The sequence below is a fragment of the Arvicola amphibius genome, chromosome 6 (assembly GCF_903992535.2).
Source record: "Arvicola amphibius chromosome 6, mArvAmp1.2, whole genome shotgun sequence".
Lineage (NCBI taxonomy): Eukaryota > Metazoa > Chordata > Mammalia > Rodentia > Cricetidae > Arvicola > Arvicola amphibius.
The window spans coordinates 110,877,066-110,899,028 of record NC_052052.2 but is presented as its reverse complement, the minus strand read 5'-3'; the positions used below and the strand labels follow the sequence as shown (position 1 = coordinate 110,899,028).

At 44.9% G+C, this 21,963-nt stretch overlaps 1 protein-coding gene across 1 annotated transcript in view; it reads left to right on the top strand.

Moving 5' to 3' along the window:
• Positions 1–21,241, top strand: part of LOC119816493 (phosphofructokinase, platelet) — a 63,248-nt gene extending 42,007 nt beyond the window's left edge. The window contains exons 15-22 of the mRNA XM_038333208.2: positions 1,598–1,685; positions 2,400–2,552; positions 12,726–12,890; positions 14,144–14,205; positions 14,596–14,707; positions 16,996–17,095; positions 19,818–19,920; positions 20,790–21,241. Coding sequence (XP_038189136.1) covers positions 1,598–1,685; positions 2,400–2,552; positions 12,726–12,890; positions 14,144–14,205; positions 14,596–14,707; positions 16,996–17,095; positions 19,818–19,920; positions 20,790–20,946 — 940 coding nt within the window. The 3' untranslated portion in view covers positions 20,947–21,241. The remainder of the gene's footprint in view (positions 1–1,597; positions 1,686–2,399; positions 2,553–12,725; positions 12,891–14,143; positions 14,206–14,595; positions 14,708–16,995; positions 17,096–19,817; positions 19,921–20,789) is intronic.
• Positions 21,242–21,963: the final 722 nt, after the last annotated feature.

The window sequence follows — 21,963 nt, the reverse complement described above, 5'->3', positions numbered from 1 at the left end:
TACCCTGTCTCGAAAAACCAAAAAAAAAAAAAAAAAAAAAAAAAAATCCTTCTTTTTTCTACATAGCTGGGATTAAGGCATTTTAACAAAGTGTGTTATGTTAGGTCCAACCCCATTAACTCTTTGGTTATTTCCAGGATGCAAGTATTAGTACCAGCCGTTATTGTAACTTACTTTTCCTCCCTTTGTATGGAAGTAAAGTAGTTTTTAGGTATTGGGCTCTATGTCGTTGTGACTTATTATAGTCTGAGAAGAATCAAGCCAACTTTTATTTTGCTCACTTTAAAATCAGGTCTTCCGCTGTTAGCTAGACAGGTGGGAATTCCACAGGGTGGCCCCCAACCATCTGGATCATTTTCCTTGGTGCCATGGAATGGGTTCTTTGGATGTCAAAGCCCCAGTAGACTGAAGGTTATGCAAGCCCAGGTGTTCTCCTCGTGAAGAAACCTGAGCATCACTCTTCGGCAGTGTGGGAATGAGCTGACAGCTGGAGACACTTGCTGCAGATGCCCAGTTTGCCCCTTGGGCACATTTATTTGTTTGTTGCAGTTTTCTATATTCTATTTCCAGTATCTATTTCCATATTCCAATAACTTCATCTTAAACTTACATTTGTCTGCCAGCAGTATAAATACTTCATTTTCTCCTTTAAGCATGAAAAGTAGATCGGGGTGGTTTTCAGATGAAATACTAGAATCAGGTGTGAGTCACTTTCCTTTGCTTAGTGGCGTCCCTGCTGACTGTGTCTTTGGAAATAGGTGACAGTATAGAAGAGAAATGTAGGTGGATGTGATTTTGAAAGAAAGTAAATTGATGTATATGCACACACACACACACACACATATATATACATACATAGCATACATTAAAGGAAATATATATCAGTTAACATATATATTATTGTATTATACACATAAATAAATGAAAATATATTATACTATATATACACACATATACACATGCACATGCATATACTTTGGAAAATGGAAATTTCTATGTCAACAATTGCTATTGATATCATAAACTATTGTATATTTTCTTTTTCCTCATGAGCCAGAATTGTTTTGGCTCTTTTGAGTCATGGTCCTAATGTAGCTCAGTCTGTTGTGGATTTCACCATGTCTCCTGGAGCTCAGACTGGTCTTGAACTCAACAATCCTGCTTCCACCTTGAGTGTTGAGATTCTAGGTATGCACCGCCACACCTTGTGGAGGCAGCATACGTCCTCTGGGGTAGCATTATTTCTGTCTCTCTGCCTATATTTGGTGGAATGGATTAAATTTAGTGCTTTGTACATGTTAGGCAAATACTTTACCACTGAGCTAAGTCCCCAGCTCTCCTGCTTTTGCAAAAACGCTCTTTAGGGACCAAATAGCTTGCTGTTCCTGCCTTTAGTGATCATTCTCCAGGACTGTCCTATCTGCTATCCTAGGTGCTGTCAACTGTGGAACCATAAGAAAGTAGCCCAACTGTCCACTGTGCCTTTCATGCCACCGAGTTCAGACATAGGTGGGAGTTGGGAGACGAGACCCCAACGGGTGGGTAGATAATCCCAGCGTGTGGGTGTGCTCTCACCTCTTGTTCTGTCTGTCCTCAGCACCCTACCTGGAAAGCACTTGGAGAGAATTGCCGAACAGATGCGTTCCCACAGTATCAACGCGCTTCTAATCATTGGTGGATTTGAGGTACGTTGTTGTCTGTCTCCCCGCCTGTTGGTTCTGGAGGTTTAAGTTGTAGTCGCATGTTTGCTTCACATATATCTGGTCTTATTGACTCTTCCTCAGGAACCAGAATTTTAATAGCCAACCTAGTAGCCCTGTAGTGCGGCAGATCAGGGAGATGTAGCACAAGCCTGGTCCAGTTCTGATAAAGTCAGTTAACCGTGTCGGCACAAGTTTGACCAGTCTGCGGGGACTCGGTTTGACATTTTCTGATTTGGTATCAACCTGTAGCTAGAATTCCATACTTTGCAATTGAAATACACTGATGATTTAGAAAGGAAGGTGGTTATAGAGTTAGTTTTTCTTTTCAGAATTTTTAAGACGTCATATGGGACTGTAGTCCTTAATTACATCCTGTTCAATGGGGATGAGACTCACAAAAATCTTGATTTACTTAGAGACATGTAAGAACTTCCCATAACTAGACTCAAATTTTGAAGAGAGTCATTTAGGCTTACTATTACGTGCTGATACAGCGTCTCCCCTTTGTGCCTGGGAAGCTGCTTGTCCTTGTTTGTTCCCTTAACACACCTGTGTTGAGTTTTCAGTAGTCCCTGGTCTCCTTACTGTACCCTGTGCACCATGGTGGCAGTAGTTCCCTGAGACTCTCCCAGGCACATACTGTCCATGTCCCCCTCTCCGTCCCTGGCCCCACAATCACACACACTTGTCTGACAGGCCTACCTGGGACTCCTAGAGCTGGCAGCTGCCCGGGAGAAACACGAGGAGTTCTGTGTACCTATGGTTATGGTTCCTGCTACTGTCTCCAACAATGTGCCGGGTTCCGATTTCAGCATCGGGGCAGACACGGCTCTGAACACTATCACAGACGTAAGTGCGCGTGTTGCTAGCAAAGCAGGTGCAGCTGATGCTAACCAAAGGCCTGGACCCTTTTATCTACCAGGGCACTAGAAGTAGCCTTTTACCAGCTACCAGTTGGGCACCTAAATATTTTTGTTTCAGGAAAGCACATTTTAAAAGTTCTTTTGGACTCTGTAAGTCCTTGATCTCGTTTACTCCACTCCAATTATTTCCAAGGGTCCTTCCCAAGCAGCTGCTAGCCCGATGTCACTCTGTTGCCAAGACCCGTGGAGTGACAGCTCACTCGAGCTCAAGCAGTGCTAAGTCACTGTGTTTTCTCATCTGATACTCAGTATAGTGTTTTCTAAGTTTTGGCTGAATATAGTTTCCTTTCAGCCTGTAAGCCTCTTATTGCACTTAAATCCCGTGTCCAACATTCTCTACTCTATGCTTAAGGGTAGAGATTGAGCTAAATAATTCATAATGCTATTTTCTGAAGCGCCTGTTGGCACTTCACTGGATTTTTGGCTATGTTTGTTATTGTTGTTTCCCCCCCTTTTTAAATTGGCAATTTTAAGTCAAAAGTATTGATGCTTTTTTTTTTTTTATTATTTTTCTCTTTGTAAAAAGCAAGTAACAAAATATACACATTTCAGTATTACATTTGTAAATTAGATTTGTTCATTCCTTTGGCAGTTGAAGATCACTAAGTCAGAATTCCAAGTTTTCATTAACTCTTAAGCTATTTTTTTTTCTGGGAGAATGAATTCCTAGACATAGTTTTGTAAGGTTTTGGTTTTTCTTAAGCTCTTGACACCCAACTCATTTCTAGTACTGGTAGATAAAAAGCCCCCATTGCTTTTCTGATATATCACAGAATGGTAAGTCACGCTTAGCGCTGATTTCTTCTTGCTTTTCTGAATTTCGGAAACGTTTCTCTTTCTGTTTAATGAGGCTCGTGCCTGGTGTGTCTTGGAAGTAATGTCCGTTTTACTTATTTTTGATCACTAACTTCTCCTTCTATGTTGCATGTGCTGTTTGGTGACTGCTGCTATTGCTTTTGCTCTTGCTGATGATGGATTCGGGCTCTTGATGGATCTTCCTCTGTGAATGGAAAGAAGGGTGTCTGTCACAAAATGGATCGGGACCCAGGGCTTTGTGCATCCCAGATGCTGAATTACAGCCTACAGTTTACATAGGAGGAATTTGCAGGGGAAGCAATTAGAGTTTCTTCTTCGCAAGCTCCTTGTCATCTAATTAGAAGTCCGTTTGCAGGTGCTTCTGACACGCCTGTGGATGGCGTGCGCCCTAGAACAGCAATGAATGTGGCCTTGCCAAAAAAAAATCATGAAGGCATTTGAAATATTGTGAGAATTATTTCTGCCAATTATTTTTGGAAACGGTATTGCATGGTTCTTGAGTGTGAACTTTGTAGATGGCAGCATCCTGCCCAAACGGTGAAAGGTTGGACACTCCTGCATACTGTCAGTCACAGTTAGTGGGAGCCTCTGCAGATGCCATGCAAGGTGGGTATTTATCTCCTTGTGGATAGCCAGTGTGCACTGTCAGGCATGAAGGAAAGCTTCTCTCTTTTTATTATAATTTCCCCATAATTATAATTTATGATTCTTAGCTCCCATGCTAATAATTGTTTTGTCCCAGACTTGACTATTTAATATATACATATTGTTGAAAATTCGAAACTCAAAATAGGAAGGAGGGAAAAAAAGTTATCTATTCCCTCTTCCTTTTACTTGCCTTAAAGAGATTTTGTGATGTTTTTTCTTTAATTTCTTTTTTTATTCATTTGAGTTTCTCAAAGCTAGTGGTAGTGTGTGAGAACGAACACTTGAATTGTGGGTAGGTAGCCATTCCCTAGGTCTACAGGCTTGGTGGTGTGTGGTGCGTGCGTGTGGATGTGTGGTTGTTGAGTGGATCTGTTGCTCATTGCTTCTGTGGTTCCAGGGAGCTGGGTCATCTTGGTTCTGTGATCTCAAGGTGGGTGTCTGAAGCTGGGCCAGGAAAGATAACCTTAGTGAATGTTGCCGTCGCTCTGGAGAGCTGATAGCCGAGCGAGGATGAGAAAACCAGCCAGAGTCCATTCGTGAATCCCAAAGATAAAGGGACTAGAATGCGAAGAGGCATGAAGGCAAATAAAGGTTCATTCTAATAGTTGGAAGTTGGACCTAAATTAGGCTAGGCTGACCACAAAAATGAGGGGAGGTTGACACTGTGTCTAGGAAAAGAGGACGTGAGGAGACTACCCAAAGCGCCCGTGCCTCCTCCTGCTGCCCCTGTATAGAGTGGGCAGGGAGCTGAGAGTAGTTGCCTAACCTCACTGGGTAACTTAAAGCAGGTGTCTAAAGAACAAGTATGCACTAAGTCACTTGTCTTTCTACACTCGTCTCTTTCTAGAGGATAATAGTCTCTTCTGGGGCCCTGGATACCACCCGAGCTTACCATCCGTGGCTGTCTCCCAGAACCAGCTTTTTCTTGAGGTCTGGAAAGTCAGGCAGTTCTCAGCTTTGGGCGATTATATATCTAGTAGACAGCTCCAGTGATGAAGGACATTTTGTGTCATCAGAGGTAGGAGAGAGGAATCCCTAACATGGTCAGGAATGCTGTTCACTGCTTTACGGTCTTGGGGACAGTCCCCACCACAGGGACAAATCAGTCTCAGAATGTCTGTCTTGTTGAGGTAAACAAACCTGAGCCTCTCCAGTTAAACAACATCATTGCCCTTGAAAACTGATCCTTGTCTTTACTAATCGCTCCCCGCTTGCCAGCAATGATACTCAGGTATAGGGGCATCCCTTGGATGGGTTTCAGTATCTGCAAGGTAATAGATAAGTCCTCTGGGTAACATCTCAAAGCAGGCACTTCAGAAGTCTGGTGTTGCAGTGTTGGCTTTCCAATGGGACTTGTTTTTATTCCTTACCATCGACACCAAGCTTTGTTCTAGTCAAAAAATACAACCAAAGCAAGTTAAGTGTGAGCTGCCACCAAATGCCACGAAAGTGACACGACATAGCCCTGAGGATGGCCCTCCCCCAGTAGTGACCACTGGGATATGGAAAATTGACCCTAGGTCCTTGTAACTGTGTAGCATCATCTTCTTTTGAAGTGTGTACAGTCAAAATGTCTACTGCGGCTTTATTGGTGCTTTAAAAAATTTAAAAATTTAAAAAATTTAAAAAATGCTGCAGGATCTAGAAGCAAGAATTTTTGGATGGTTTCCTCAGTTTGCTGCTTTTCCTGGGTAGGGCTGGCCTCCGGGCATTTTCCTTTCAGTTGATGAGAGAGGAACAGAAACAGAAGAGGAATGCTGGGAAGAAAGCTCTTGCAGCAATAAAACTATCACTCCAAATGTCAGGATGAAATTAAGCACTAACACTCTCCATTGACACCTGCTCTCCTCATATCTCTCTGGCCCTACCCCACCCACAGGGAAGACTGGGCTGCCAGGCACTCTGATTTCCGGTGGGAGGCTTTTCAACGACACAGCTTCTTTCTATATAATGTACTCCTGATAAATATCTAGCTAAAATAGTTCTCAGCAAATGACAACTATTTCGTAGAAAATTCTGAGGAGTCTAGCAAATGTGTCGGGGGCACGGACCAGCGGGTTAACCCGGATTGCTTTGATGTAAGGTATGATTTTGAATGCAGTCAATTATAACAACCACAGCCTTAGCAAGAAACGGCTGAGCACTTGGAGAGCAGTGAAAAGACTCCGAGCCAACTAGGGGTGGAGGTGGAGGGTTGGTTGTGTTGGGAATAAGGGAAAGCCTAAACTGGCCCGTGCTGGCGACCCTGTCTGACCTTTACCTGAACACTCTATGGACTAATTTACCACAGGTCCTGGACCCACTGTTCAGAATCCTTGGAGCATACGGGTTTTAAATCTGAGGACGATTTGGTTGCACAAAGAACATACAGCATTCATTACAGCTGCCTTGTGGGGACACAGAGTCCCATGCTACAGTCTAGCAATAGTTATGCAGCAACCTGTGTTGATGATTATATTAAGAAGGATAAATAAGATTTATGGGTCAGACTTGCCGCCCACAGTGGCCTAAAAATACTCTGCCTTACTCTGGGGGCTGCCTGGATTTAGGAACTCTGGGTGAGTAGACCTGAATCCTACCACTAACCTGGCTTTACTACCTGAGGTAGGCATTTGAAACCTCTGTATTGCAGCTAGGAGTCGGTCTTTACAGCCGACTCAGATTTCTAGTTATTCTTCCAAAGCAGTGGCTGAGGTTCCAAATGAGCTATCTCGCTTCATGTAAGTACTGTGAAAGGCCCAGAAAGGTTGCCCCCTCCAGGAGGGAAACAGGTATTTCCAATGAGGAGCAGAGGGACATACAGAAGCCAGTGTGGGTCCTGTGATGAACCTGCAGGTAATGTAAAATGCATGTCTCTTTTCCTGTCAGCGGTTGGCGGTGGTGCAATGACCCAGCTCTGCATTGGTGATAGCAGTCATTTGATGTCATCCTTGCAACCATATGCTCCTCCCCACACTCCACCCTCACCTAAAGAAGTGTTGGGACTGGCTTTATGCTTAAACAGCCCCCCACTTCATTTTCTTTCTCCACCTCCACTGTAATGCCAAGAAAGGAGCAGCTGTTCCATCTAATGACTAACCCACGATGCACCTCTGTCCCCTCGGCCTGATGCCTGCTTTGCTGCCTGCTTTGCATCACCTTGACTCTGCCACTTGTGTCTTCTTCCTGCGGGACAAGAAGGACAAGGCGGAGGGATACACCTAGTAGTCCATGAATAGTTGTGGCATGCCCTCCACCTGCTCAGACGCCAATCCAGGCCTCTCGTGGGCTCTGCTGACCCAAGCAGACCAACTTCCTGCTGGTTACTTGGTTCCCTCCTCCCTGTCATATCCCTGAAGTTACTGCCTTTTGCCCAGTGCCTTGGCACGTGATGTACTGGCACCCCTCTAACTGCCATGGCCCTGCTGCTTCAGGCTTTCCAATCTGCGGTCATGCTGGCTGATGGTCGAAACAGCCATGAGGAGTTTTGCATTCCGATATGCGTTTTGCCTGCCACTGTTAGTAACAATATCCCGGGCACAGATTTATCTATCGGTTCTGATACTGGCCTGGATGTGATTGTCGAGGTAAGAGACCTTCTGCTTCTACTTACATTTTGCTTCTTTTGCCTTAATGAGTTTTTCTTCTGCCCTAAGCCTGCCTGTCAGCTCCAATTTTCAACTTAAGGTCTTTAATGTTTCCCTATCTGACCTTAACTGGAAACTGTTTTTCAGAAGGAATAAGCCAAAATGTATGTTTACCTTTTGCCCACATTTTTGCTAACAGGATAGTGTTTCCTTGTTTTTCATGGTGAGCGCCTTTTCTTCATTAACTCAAGATAAAATGCTCTATACGGGCCTCTCCGTAGTGTTTCTGTACCATCTTAATAGGAGAGCTGTGGACATCCCTGCTGGTAAGGTCAACTGCTTCTGTCTACAGTCCCATTGTTAGGGTTTTGATGTTGGAGGAGGGTGAGAGAACAAGTCATAGGAGAGAGCAGAGTAGATTGGATCTAGATGCGCTTCAAGTAAGTATAAGAACTCCCAGATTAAGCGTGGTCAATATAACTGCTCAAACAGAGGAAGACCCAGGCCATTGCTTGGAAAGACTTCCTGGTGTGATGGGAGGCACTCCAGGAGACAAAGTCACTCTCTGAGAGGAAAGTGACTTTACCTGCCACACACTATGTGGGGAGATGGACCAGCTGGTGCTAGTGTCCACATTGAATCACAGGTAAAGAACTGAACACACTAGGTACTGTTGAGACAGGAGGATATCTGCTTGCTCCCAAGTCCTTTGCCGCAGGTAGTGGTTATACAACAGCAGAAGGGATGTGTAACATGTGGGCTTGCTTGCTGGGGTTACTGTCCTGCCCAGTTCCCATACCTGGCAAGTCCCAACGGAAATCACACAGAGGTCTCCATAAGTTATAAACTGAATGGCCCATTAGCTCAGGCTTCATGATAGCTCTTATAATGTATATTAACCCATTATCCTTATCTATGTTAGCCACATGGCTCAGTACCTTTTTCAGTGGGGTAGGACACATCCTGCTTCTTCTATGATCTGGGTAGTACTGCGAAAAGAGCTTCCTTCTTCCCAGAATACTCTTGTTCTTATTGCCCCACCTCTACTTCCTGTCCGGTTTTCCCGCCTATACTTCCTGCCTAGCTATTGGCCAATCAGCATTTATTTAAAATATGATTGACAGAATACAGACAATTCTCCCACACCAGAGATGGTGGTCAAGCATGTGGAGTTACTGTCTCACCATGCTCAGCTCCTCCTACCCTGACCCAAGGGCGGCAAGCAGACCTCTGACTAAAGGCATTCACAACCAAGCTGGCACTAGAGCAGTGGTTCTCAGGAATCACATATCAGATATCCAGCATATCAGACATTTACATTATGATTCATAACTAGCAAAATTACAGTTATGAAGTAGCAACAGAAATAGTTTTAGGCTTGGGAGGATCACCACAACATGAGGTCCTGTATTAAAGGGTTGCTGCCTTAGGAAGGTTGAGAAGCCCTGCTCTAGAGTTTGCAGAGAATTACAGCTGCTGGAGAGATTTCTTAGATCCCAAGTTCTTTCTTCTAAGTTAAATTGCAGGAAAAGGGGGAGATGCCCAGTTGGGTCAAGCATCTGAATTCTCCACTAAGATCTTAGCATGGGACTTAACAGATTGCCATACTCTAAGGATCTTCCTTGAAACTTTTCTGTTGAGACCAGTGGGGAAGCTCCCCTGGCCTGTATTCAGACTTCTTTGGAGTTTAATTTCTTTGTGTGTTAAACAGACTCACAAACAAGCCTGTAAACTGAACCCTAGTCATTGAATGCCTTAGCACCCAGGCACAGCCCTGAGCTTTCCCTTCTAGACACCTCCATGGACAGATGATATCACAGGCAGAAGTCCTAGATGGTCCAACATACTTTGGCTTTTGCCTTGGACACTGGCTTCACTGACAGGGAAATGAGGATCAGTCATTTCTCTACCGGCACACAGCATTACAGGATTTCCCATGACCCATTGCCTAGCTCCTTCCCTATCTGGCTACCTAAGTTCTTCAGTGAGTATTCAGAAGAAATACCTTCTCTTGGCTCAGGGACCAAGTAGAGAGGAAACCTCTTAACATGTAAGACACGATTGCTCCCACATTAACGTCTATTGATTTTCTTTAAAAAAAAAAAATGAGCTTTGTGATGAACTCAGCCTTACTGTCTTACCTTTTATATACATTTTGGAAGGACAGTATGTGTGGCAGAGTGGTCATGATGTTTGAACTGCGACTTGACCTTCTTCCTCCAGCAGGACCACTCCCAGAGGCTCACCCAGAGGATATGCTACTCTGTGCCCTCGGAACTCCATGAACGTGGCTATGAGGCATTTGCTCTAGCATAAGAGATGAGAACCACAAACGGTTCCTGACCTCAGCTAGCAGTCAGGGCAGACCCTTAGCACATGACAGATGGCGTTGGTGGTCTGGCCCTTCCCATGTCATTACTACTTTTAATAATGGAATGTGACATGGCTACGATGTCTTCCTGTTTTTAGAAGAAGCTAACTGAAGTCCTCATATTCAGTCTGGGTAATTAGAGTATAGGAGGAGCAGACCATCCCAAACCCATCTCCTTGTTCTTCCAGCCAGTGGCACACAGAAAGCCTGGACTTTTCTTCCATGTCAGATACATTCCAATCAGTTTCTTTTTGTTTCATCAACAATCCATTTGGATCAGAGCTAAGACATTTGTATAAATGGGCCTTGTGTCCGAAGGCATCTTTCTTAGTAATATTCTTGGATCATCAAGTGACTAGTTCTATGGGTTAGTGGGCAATAGAATGGGCATGTGGGAAAGATTAAATTAGAAAAGTAGCCCATGTGGTTTTGCTCCCTGACTGGCCACCTGCCTTAGCTCAGCCCATGCAGATCTGCAGCTTTCCTTCACCCTGCAGGATGGCTCTGTAACAAAGACCACACAGTGACCCTTTCCGTGTTTGAATGTCCTAGAGAGAGGTTCAGTACAACATTGATCCTTCTTCCCTGGTTACATCTCTGTTGCCTGGGAATTGAGAGCTTCCCACCCACCAAAGCATATAGTAAATACTCTTGGGCAGGGGGATCTACAAGAGAAATTGCAGATTGAAATGCTTTTCATAAAACCCGTGTTTGTTCCTACGCATGGTCTGTTAAATGTTAACTCAAAGTGTTCATGTAAAAATGATCAGAGAGTTATTGGGCTTTGGTGCCAAGACTCACTTTCTGCTCCCCCTATAGGTCTGTGCCTGTTACAGTCCCAGTGTCCCTTCTCCCATCATGCTGTCACTGTCCTCTTAGCTCTGGACTATTGACAGGCAGGGCAAGTAGCTCATGCACTTTTATTCAGTGTTGAGCATCTGCTGCGTTGCAGGCACAGCTGGCTGTGGAGGGTAGTGGAGTGGCATTATCCCATCCCAGAGTTCCTGTCCTTAAAGGAATGGTATCCAGAGAGGAGGAAGTACCCAAATCTAATACGCACACATTATAGGAAGAATACTGGGTGAAGAGAGGGAGGACACAGAGTCACGAGGATCCCTACCACAGGGACTGTGCCGTCCTGGAGGTCACGCAGTGTCTTCCTGAGGAAATGACTTTTTAACTGGGTCACAGGTCGCAGCTAAGAGCAGGATGCAGTCTGAGTGAGTTTCCTATGGTCGTAATAAACGGCTGCATGGGTGTTGTGTGGCCAGAGTACCAGTTGCTCATGGCTGTCTGGGGCAGAGGTCAGGGAAGTAAAGTTGCGAGCTCCAGGACAGAGAGGCTGTTGCTATTTCTTCTAATTTCCTGACCTGCATCCTTGGCAGGCCATGACCCCCACCTCTCTTGCATCCTCTGAGCCAGCATAAAGTTTCTCGCTCCTTTGTCTAGTAGCCTGTTTCTGTGTCCTGGCTTCCTTTGCTCCCTTTACAATGACACTCAAGGCTCTCTAACATAATCTGGAATAATCCCAACTCAAGATTGTTTACTTACATGTATAAGAGAAGGCTTATGGCATTCCAGGGCATATGAATGGAAATTCCTTTAGGGACTTCTATGTACAGATCTTCACTGTCACTGTGTATGACAGTCCCATGGAGGTTCAGAGAGCAGCATATCCCTGTGTTACGACAGCAACCGGATCTGGGAGTTGGACATGGTGATGGGAATTGGCAGGTCTGTGCGTTCCATAGAAAGGCTTTAATGCAAGCCGGGCAGTGGTGGCGCTCGCCTTTAATCCCAGCACTCGGGAGGCAGAGGCAGGTGGATCTCTGTGAGATCGAGGCCAGCCTGGTCTACAAGAACTAGTTCCAGGACAGGCTCCAAAGCTACAGAGAAACTCTGTCTCGAAAGAAAGAAAGAAAGAAAGAAAGAAAGAAAGAAAGAAAGAAAGAAAGAAAGAAAGAAAGAAAGAAAGAAAGAGAGAAAGAGAAAGAAAGAAAGGCTTTAATGCATACTTAAAAGTTCAGTGCTGCAGGGTTTTGAAGAGGGCAAGAACACAATCTGGTTGGATGTCAGTTTTGTGGGTACAGAACAGATACGGAGCAGACATGAGTGGCATCTACACTGGTGCTGCGGGTGTAAGGCAGTGGGTTGTGTTTTAGTGTGAAACCTGGTGCCAGTACCTGGAAGATGTCTCTGGATGCCTTTGTCCAAGAAGCTGTTCTCTGTGGACAGAGGTACCCTATGAAACACCCAAGCATACACCTAAGGTAAACAAAACCCAATATGACAAAGAGCTTTCCACAACAAAACAAGATCAGAAAAGCAAAGATGGCATCCAGGAAACCAGGTAATCAATATTTCCTTGGGAACATAAATTCTACCAGCTAAGTATTGACTTGCAAAAATCCTTTAAGCGAGGACATTTTCAGACAGAAAAGTAAGCGAGCTGACTTGGGTCTCCAGGGTAATGGCCCAGCCAGGCTCCCACCACAGGTGATCACAGAGATTCTGACTCCCGGGCTGCATCTAAGCACTTTTTTCTACCGCTCCTCTCTGTACCCAATGCTTGCTACTGCACGCTCAGGTTTGGTGGAGGGACATGCAGCTTGTGGGGACAGCAGGCCCTGGGCTAGTGCACACGTGGCACTGGCTAAGATCCTGGATTCAAATGACGGATCTCCTTGTCTGTGGCCAGACGTGTGACCGAATCAAACAGTCGGCCAGTGGGACCAAGCGCCGAGTGTTCATCATTGAAACCATGGGCGGATACTGTGGCTACCTGGCCAACATGGGGGCACTTGCAGCGGGAGCCGATGCTGCCTACATCTTTGAAGAGCCATTTGACATCAGAGATTTACAGGTACGTCAATCCATGTGTGACTCGAGCACCTCGTGGAACACTGCCGAGTAAAGAAACCTTATTTCGTAAGGCTGGAGACGGAGTTGGAAAACATGGCACACTGTTTGCTTTTAGTTGTCATCTCCAAATCCAAATGCTTGGACTTGAGTCTTAGGAGCTCTTTGGATGGGTGGCCAACACTAGGAAGGGTTGAGGGTCCTTCTTGTGTGTGGTATTTTATACATAGGAATATTTTGCCAGTATGTGTGTATGTGCACACCTCATGGGCCAGAAGAGGGTGCCGCATCCCCTGGAACTGGAGTTAAGGATGGTTGTGAGCCACCATTGCTTCTCTGAAGCTGAGAACAAAGGCTGGGTCCTCTCAAGATTTAAAAGTGCTCTTAGGGGTCTTAACCTCCCTTCTCTCTTTGTGTGTGTATGTGTATGTATTTTAAAATGGTCACTCATTTGAGAAAGATGAAATGCTTTCCCAATGTTTGGTATAAATCACTTGCTTAATGGGACTGGTGTTTTAAATAACATCCCTTAGGCCTATTGAAACATTGTCACTGTCCTAGTTTTGTTTCCCATTCTTATGATAAAATTCTCAGGCAAAATCAACTTAGGGAGAAAGGATTTATTTTGCTCCTAGTTCCAGGGTACGGTCCAACGAGGCTAAAGCTGCTGGAACTTGAGATTGCTAGTCACGTGCTCAGTCAAGAGCACAGAGAGCAAATGCCTGTGTGCTAGCCATCCGCTAGCCAGCTCAGAATCCCCTTCCTAGAAAGTGGCGCCACCCACAATGAGTGTGTCTTTCCTCCTCTGTTAACATAATCAAGCTGATCCTTCATAGCCATGCCCACAGACCCAGCCTGATAGTCCAGAGACTCTTAGGTGGGTGTGGATTGTGACAGGTTGACCATGAAAACTTACCATCTCATGAACATTCAGAAGGAAATGCATGTGTTAGGTAAATGTATAGAATAAGTATTTTAAGAGGGAAACTTAGCTGGGGATGGGGGTCATATTCATTTACTAATAGATATATCCAATAACATAACCTCTTACACATTCCAAGCTTATCTAGTTTACTATCAATACCATCTTTTTTCCCATTACCCACTATATACTCTTATGTACTGTAATACCCCCCAAACATTAAAGCCATAGAAGCTGATGTGTTCATACTGATGTTACATTCTAGCACAAATGGTATTACAGCAGGTGCCCAGTAAGCATACTGTCTGAGGGACTAATACGACATTCTTTTCTAGTCCAACGTGGAGCACTTGACAGAGAAAATGAAGACCACCATCCAGAGGGGCCTGGTACTCAGGTAATGGGAAGGATTTGTGTTCTTCCGTTTTAGGTGAGGGTTCTTGGGCAGAAGCTGTCATGTGATCTTAACCCCAGCAGTAGCTTTCCCTTGCTGCTGATTCTATGAATGCTGAAGGAACACGGGTACAATTATTTATACTTTCTTTTTTCTCTATAATCTACAAATTGTTGTTTTCAAGATATCTGCCACTCATTTACTTAAGCCTTTAGGAAAAAAGGGAAATATACACAGAGTCAGAGGAGGGGCAGAGGGGCAGAGGCGCTGGTGTGGGATGTTACTGCGCACCCTGAGCCTTGAGTCGTCTGGCTGGATGGAGCTGTTCTCCGGAAAGCCCTCAGACTCTCTCTCCAGCCCTGAGTGAACTCGAATCCTTCACCTTCATTTCAGAAATGAAAGCTGCAGTGTAAATTACACCACTGACTTCATTTACCAGCTCTACTCAGAGGAAGGCAAAGGGGTGTTTGACTGCAGGAAAAACGTGCTGGGCCACATGCAGCAGGTAGGCCATGATCCCTGCACCTCCAGGGCTCACCTTTAGATGATGCTGTTCTGTGAAAAGTGAGCATGAGTAAATTCTGAAATTGTTGATTATTGTAAGTATCATATATGTATATATACACATTTTTAAAGACAGGGTTTCTCTGTAGGTTTGGAGCCTGTCCTGGAACTAGCTCTTGTAGATCAGGCTAACCTCAAACTCAAAATCTTAAGTCATATCAAATGCCATGTTCTTTAGGATTCTCTGTCTTCTATGATATCTGGGGTTTATGGGAAATACTCAGTTGCTCTTCTTATGGTCCTGATCAAACAGTTGAGAAAAAACAGCTTAATGGAGGAAGGATTTATGCGGGCCAATAGTTAAAGGGGCTAGAGCAATCATGGTGGGAAAGGCATGAAGGAAGGCGTGTGAGGCAGCTGCTCACTTTGAATCTACAGTCTGGATGCAGAAGGCAAGCAGGAAGTGGGGCTGAGGGAAGAGACATCAGCTGAGCTTCCTCAGTGACAGACTTCCTCCAGTTAGTCTATCTCAGGCTCCACCCCTAGTAGGGCACCAATGTTCTAAGGCATGAGCCTCTGGGGGAGATTCCATACTAAAACCACAGCAGGAGTTTTAAGGGAAAAACAATCAGCTTCTGTGTAGACACGAAATACTTTGATTACTTTGTTGAATTAAATATCAGCATTTAATAAGGTTTACGGTGGAATATGAGACTGTAGCATTTTTCGCCAAATCAAGATCATTTGGTAATACAGAAGTACTTCTCTACCTGCAGTATAATGGCAATTTTTGTCTTTGTCATTTTTTTTTAATACTCTCAATTTATGAAAAACAAATTTGCCTAGGTGACAAGACTGGAGGTCAGCCTGGGACTCAGTAGTTCCATTGTTCCTTATTTGCTGACCTGTGTGCAATATAGGGAACTTTTTATCTTCATTCGTGTGTGTGTGTGTGTGTGTGTGTTACTCATGTATGTATATGTATGTACTGTGGTGGTTTGGGCATGACCCCCACAGACTCAAGTCTGAATGATTGGCCTGTCATTCAATAGAGTAGCACTATTGGGAGGTGTGGCCTGGATGGAGGAAGTGAGTCACTGTGAAGGTGGCCTTTGAGTTCTTATATATGCTCAAGCCACACCCAGTGAGTGAGACAGTTCACTTCCTGTTGCCTACGGATTAAGATGTAGAACTCTCAGCCCTTTCTCCAGTACCATATCTGCCTGCATGCTACTCTCTATGATGATAATGGACTAAATCTCTGAACGGTTAGCTAGCCCACAATTAAATATTTTCAGTTATAAGAGTTTCTATGGCCATGGTGTTTCTTCACAGCAGGAGAACACTGACTAAGACACGCACCCTTTCCCTTTTTCTGGTATGTATGTACATGTTTGTCTATTGTATGAGGAGGCCTAAGGTTGACAGCAGGAGTCAGCCATGATGGCTCTTCCACATTATTCATTGAGGAAGTCTCAGTCAAATTCAGAGATCACTGATAATTGCTATTTGCTAGTCAGTGAAGATGCTCACTTGAGGGAACTTTGAAGCTAGGAGCCACTAACTTCCTTCAAAAGGTGAGCTCCTGAAGTTCAGTAGGAATATGTACCCTCTCATTTCTGTGATTCCACCAATTTTTGTCAGTAAAGAAAGTTTCCATTCATCCCAGATCTTAGTGGGCTGGGAAGATGACTCGGTAGGTAAAAGCCCTTGCTCTGCAAGAATGAGGACTGGGATTTGAACCTTCAGCACCCGCATAATAAGCCAGGCATGGCTGCACATGCCTGTAACCCCAACACTGGGATGTGAGATAGACAGATGGAGAAAACCAGCTGGCGAGGTCGCCTTGCCTAAATGGGGAGCTTCTCATTTTGTGAGAGACCCCGTCAAGGCAATCGGTGGAAAGCCAGACGTGGCCACCTGGTGCCTTGTCTGCCTACTGCCTGGTGACATACAGATGAGCCCAGCTGCATTCTCACTTGCCAGCACCACGCAGAGAGACAGAGGCAGGAAGAATGATGGCTTACTTATTTAGAGACAGAGACAGGAAGCTTCCTTGTTTAGTTGAGAACACCACAAGGCTGTATGGCAGGCTGAGGTGGGGCTCCAGGACTTGCAGTCCTGTTTCCTTCTTGTCCACTATATACAAAACCAAGCCACATTTGCAGATTTGTAGTTCTGAATAGCACATGGATCTTGTTAAGTTATGGTATTATTTACTTATTTATTTTAAAAAGGTCTAGAGAAATTGCTGTATGATTTACATTTCACACAACTTGCCCACCACAGGGGGGAGCACCTTCTCCATTCGACAGAAACTTTGGAACCAAAATCTCTGCGAGAGCTATGGAGTGGATCACGGACAAACTGAAGGGGTCCCAGGGCACAGGTAGGAGTCTGTCGGGAGAATGGGTGCACAGCGTGAGATGCCTCGGCTTCCTCACTGGGAACCCTGTGTTATCAAAGCTAAAGTCTTTCCTTTAAATCTGCCATCGAGATGCCCAGCATACTGTCTTATCTTTCCTTGTGTGTGCATACTGAATACCATTTTTAACTTCCCTAGGTTACAGAGAAACATAATTAATAAAAATAAATGTTTTATTTCTGTTGTTAGTAATGGGTGACAAGTAGTTTGGTAGCATTCTTGTTATTCAGAAGATTGCCAGGCACACACTGCTCACCATTAGCAAGATTGTAAAGCATAACTTTTATTTATTTCTGTGGTGTCATGAAGCACGTACAGGATCTTTTGACTTAGGCTAACAGTTGTTCATTGATCTGATTCCCAGGCAACTGTATAATGGGGTGGGAAATATGAGCAACTGACTGGGAAGACTGTCCTATTTTCCTCCTTAAAACCCTAAATACTAGTTTTTGATGTTTTTATTCTGTCATACAGTACTTCCTGATGACAGTTGTCCCTCCCTCCACCTCTCTCAGGCTCTCCTCCCCTCCAGATCCACTCCTCTCTCATTTCCCTTCAGAAAAGAGCAGGCCTCCCAGGGTTATCAACTGAACGTGGCGTAACACGATACAGCAAACTAGGCACAAACCCTCGTATCAAGGCTAGGTGAGGAACCCAATAAGAGTCCCAAGAGTAGGCAAGAATCAGAGACACCCCCACTCCCACTGTTAGGAGTCCCACAAAAGCCAAGCTAACAACCATAACGTATATGCAGAGGACCCAGTGCAGACTCACACAAGTTCACGGATTACTGCTTCAGTCTCTGTGAGGCCTCATGAGCCCTGCTTAGTTGATTCTGTGGGTCATGTTCTCATGTTGTCCTCTGTCCCTTTGGTTCCTACAATTTTTCCTCCCCCTCTTCTTCAGGATTCCTCAAGCTCTAAAGGGAAGGACCTGATGGAGATTTCTGATTTGGGCTCTCTCTCCACCTAATGTCTGGCTGCGGGTCCTAAATATTGTCTTTCTTCAATATCTTATTTTCTCCTAAAGAGGCAACCTTGGGATTTTGTAAGAACCATTCCTATGACTTCTTCAAGAATTCTAGAATGTCACTATGGAGTGAATACACCTTCATGGTGTAATCTGGCTCGGCTTTCTAGGTTGTCTGAAGGAAGGGTGTGCTTCTTTCTTCTGGGATGGTCTTGTTCACACACTGATGAACACACATGATGGAACTGAACTGCTCAGACCAACTAACCCTTCAGGTGTCTCCAAATCGCTCGACTCAATGTGCTGTAGTGTCTGGGGTCTGCCCCTCCCCCACCCCCATCCCAGATGCATGCTCAGCACAGGCTGCCAGCAAGTCTCAGCAGTCCTTTTTGCTCACTCACAGGCACCGTGGTTTCCTTTGCATCCACCTGGCCCATGACTGACATCCAGACTTCTCAGATGTTGCAATGCTTTGGTGTAGGACATTTGTTTTGGTGATAGAAACCATCTGCCAGCTGTTTCCCCACTGGTATTTTCCATGGGGTCATGTTTGAAAATGACGTGGTGGTGGTGGTGGTAGGGGGTGGTTTCCTTTACAGTCTATGTGACATGGGAGTTTAGCTTGCAGGATGTTTGGTAGACCCTCCCTGTGAGACCATCTGTCAAAACCTCCAGTTTCCTTTGTGTAAAGATTTGAGTGTGACATGGATTTCATTCTTGCTCAATGGAACAACATACTTTCTTCCTTTGATAACTTTTCTGACTTACGTTTTCTAGGACAGTTTAAAACCATTTACATCATCAAAACTTTGCAGGGAACTTTTTGTACCATTCTCTTTTGAGGTCTGCAGTCCTAGATCCCATTCCCTTTTCAGAATGGCTGTTTGCGCCAGGGTTTTGGCACCCTCTCCCCTCAGGCTTCTCTGTCAGTCATCTAGGTGTGTCCTCATCAGAACAGACCCACACAGTGACCAGCATGTGGGTTACAAACGTGGCACTCTACAAAATGGATATATATAGTTCCAACCGACTTGTAGTGTTTTCGAAATCCTGACTCTGGCTTTTTTTTCTCCTGATAATTTTTCAACATCACTTCATACTTTTGTATTCTTTCTTTCTACCTAGATTTCCTTTCCCAGTTTGTCCTTGAACATTTATTATTAAAGCGAAATCTTCTTGCAGTTTGAGCATATTTTCTTATTACACTATTTAGTGAATTAAATACTGGACCAGCATTCTATAAAATGTTCCTTTCCAGGAACCTCTCCCACTAGTAGCCCGTATCCGGTAGGTGTACTGTATGTAGGTGGGAGACAGGTAAAGGGCTCCTCTTTGGGAGTGCACCATAAAGAAGACCCCAGCACAATCTCGGCCTCTTTGTACCCCATCCTGGAGGAACCTTGAAGGGACCTAAGGAGACAGAGCTCAAAGACCAGAGCTGTGTTGGCAGTTGGGAAGGACCCTGGTCATATAGGTCCCCTCGAGAGACTGGACGGCTGTTTCTCATGAGTACTCCACCCCCACCCCCACCCAGGGCTTGGCACTGAGTGAGCATTCCTGAGAAGGCCTTGGAAGAGCTGCACTTTTCTCCTCGATACCTAGATATGGTCTCTGGTGGTTTCTCCCTTCGTTTGCTGTCTCATCTCTCCTAGGCTATGAGATGTGCTCACCCAGTATGCTGAGTAGCTCTTAGATTTCTTATTTTAACTGTCCACAGGGAAAAAATTTGTTAGCGATGACTCCATTTGCGTCCTGGGAATAATCAAAAGAGACCTTCTGTTTCAACCAGTGGCGGCCTTGAAGAAAGAAACTGATTTTGAGTAAGTCAAAACTGTGCCTTACCTGAATCTCTTGAGAAGGAATGAGAAATAGGGCTGTGAGGGCAGATCACCAGCGCTACCCTGGCTACTGTATGCAGCCCACTTACTGACCTGCTTTAGGTAATCTATGAGCTTTTCTGGTGTGGTAGAACAGGCCTACAATCCTAGACTGATTTTAGGGGAATCCTAAATTCAAGGTCAGATTGGACAACATGTTGAGACCTCACTTCAAAACACTGAACATAAAAAGGGCTGAGGACATAGCTTGGTGGTAGAGCAATTGTACCTAGCTGTATAGGGCCCTAGGTTCAATCTCCAGTGACATACATGCATATACACATATTTAGATACATATTCAGACACACACGCAAAGACACAGACATGCATGTATACTCACACACACATATGCACAAACACACATATACTGGGTATGGTGTGATACTTTTCATTCTAGTATTTGATTGACAAACTGAAAGATTACAAGTTTAAGGCCACCCTGGGCTACAGAGTAAGACCTTGTTTTGAAATTAAAAACAGTTGCCATATCACCCCAAATTTATTCAGGTGACTGCACCACAAAGTCAAGCCCATCTTTTTTTTTTTTTGGTTTTTCGAGACAGGGTTTCTCTGCAGCTTTTTTAGAGCCTGTCCTGGACCTAGCTCTTGTAGACCAGGCTGGCCTTGAACTCACAGAGATCCGCCTGCCTCTGCCTCCCGAGTGCTGGGATTAAAGGCGTGCGCCACCAGTGCCCGGCTCAAGCCCATCTTTTTGGGGGGAGGCTTTCAAACAACTCCCAGCAGCCTATAGCAGTTGGGAGCTGTCTTCAGTACAAATGTAATACTTGAAGGCTGACCTGTCTTCCTGCCAGGCACCGGATCCCCAAGGAGCAGTGGTGGCTGAAACTGCGGCCTCTCATGAAGATCTTGGCCAAGTACAAGGCGAGCTACGATGTGTCTGATGCAGGCAAGCTGGAGCCCTTGGGACACCACCAGGCCACCTCCCATGGAGAGCCGGCAGCCATCTGATCAAGCATGCTATCACCTGACCTACACCCTTGTCTAGGGAAGCCTGTAATGTTCCCCAGGGACCATGCTTTTTGTAACATAGTTATTTATCAGCACTTTATGCAAGTATTGTTGACCAGGTATTGTCAGCAGTAATATTCAGAGAGCACCACTTGCCATAATCACCAACCCATCAGAGCCTGAGGAAGGAAACCCAGCCTCCTGTGCTTGATCCAGTGTCTGTTTTCTACTGTATGGGATACTGTCTTGTGCTTTACCATGTGTGTGTCTTGTGGAATTAAACATTTGGCTACAACTCCCATGGTCCTTTATTGTTTCTTGTTTATTTTTCTGTTTATTGTTTTCAGTAGTTCATTGTTCTAAGTAGGAGGTTAAAACCTCAGGATGCTTTTTCCTTGCCAAGGGTTTCCTTGGACAGTTTTATGGACAGAGGTTAGAAAAGTTTCCTTAGATACCCCAGGGGCAGGTACAGATAGGGACTATGCAAACAGAGAGTCTTGAAAGAAGGGGGAAATAAGACGCTGTGATCAAAATACCAGCTGTGTGCCATTAAGCGAACTTTGGGCACTCCTGTGGGCTGTACTGAAAGGGATGGGTCAGAGCAGGAGTTTGATCCCCAGACACATTAATAATAATAATAATAATCATCATCATCATCATCACCATCATCATCTAGGTATAGTAGCACGTACTAGCAGAGACAGACAGATCTCAGGTATGCTGGCCAGTCCTAGCCTGCTTAGTGAGCTCCAGGCCAGTGAGAGACCCTGTCTCAAAATATAAAACGAAACATGGTAGATGATGCTTGATGAAGGACACCCCTGGAAGTCTTCTCTTGACCGCCACGTGCATACATGTGCAGATTAACTTCTCTCACCCCTCTTCCCTCCCTCTCGCCCTCTGCCATGCTCTTTCCTCTTAATCCCCCCACCTCACACACGCACAGGGTTGGTCTGGGACTTTGACACTGATGGTCATCCAGGTGGAGAACATTATTAACTCCAGGTGTATGATTTT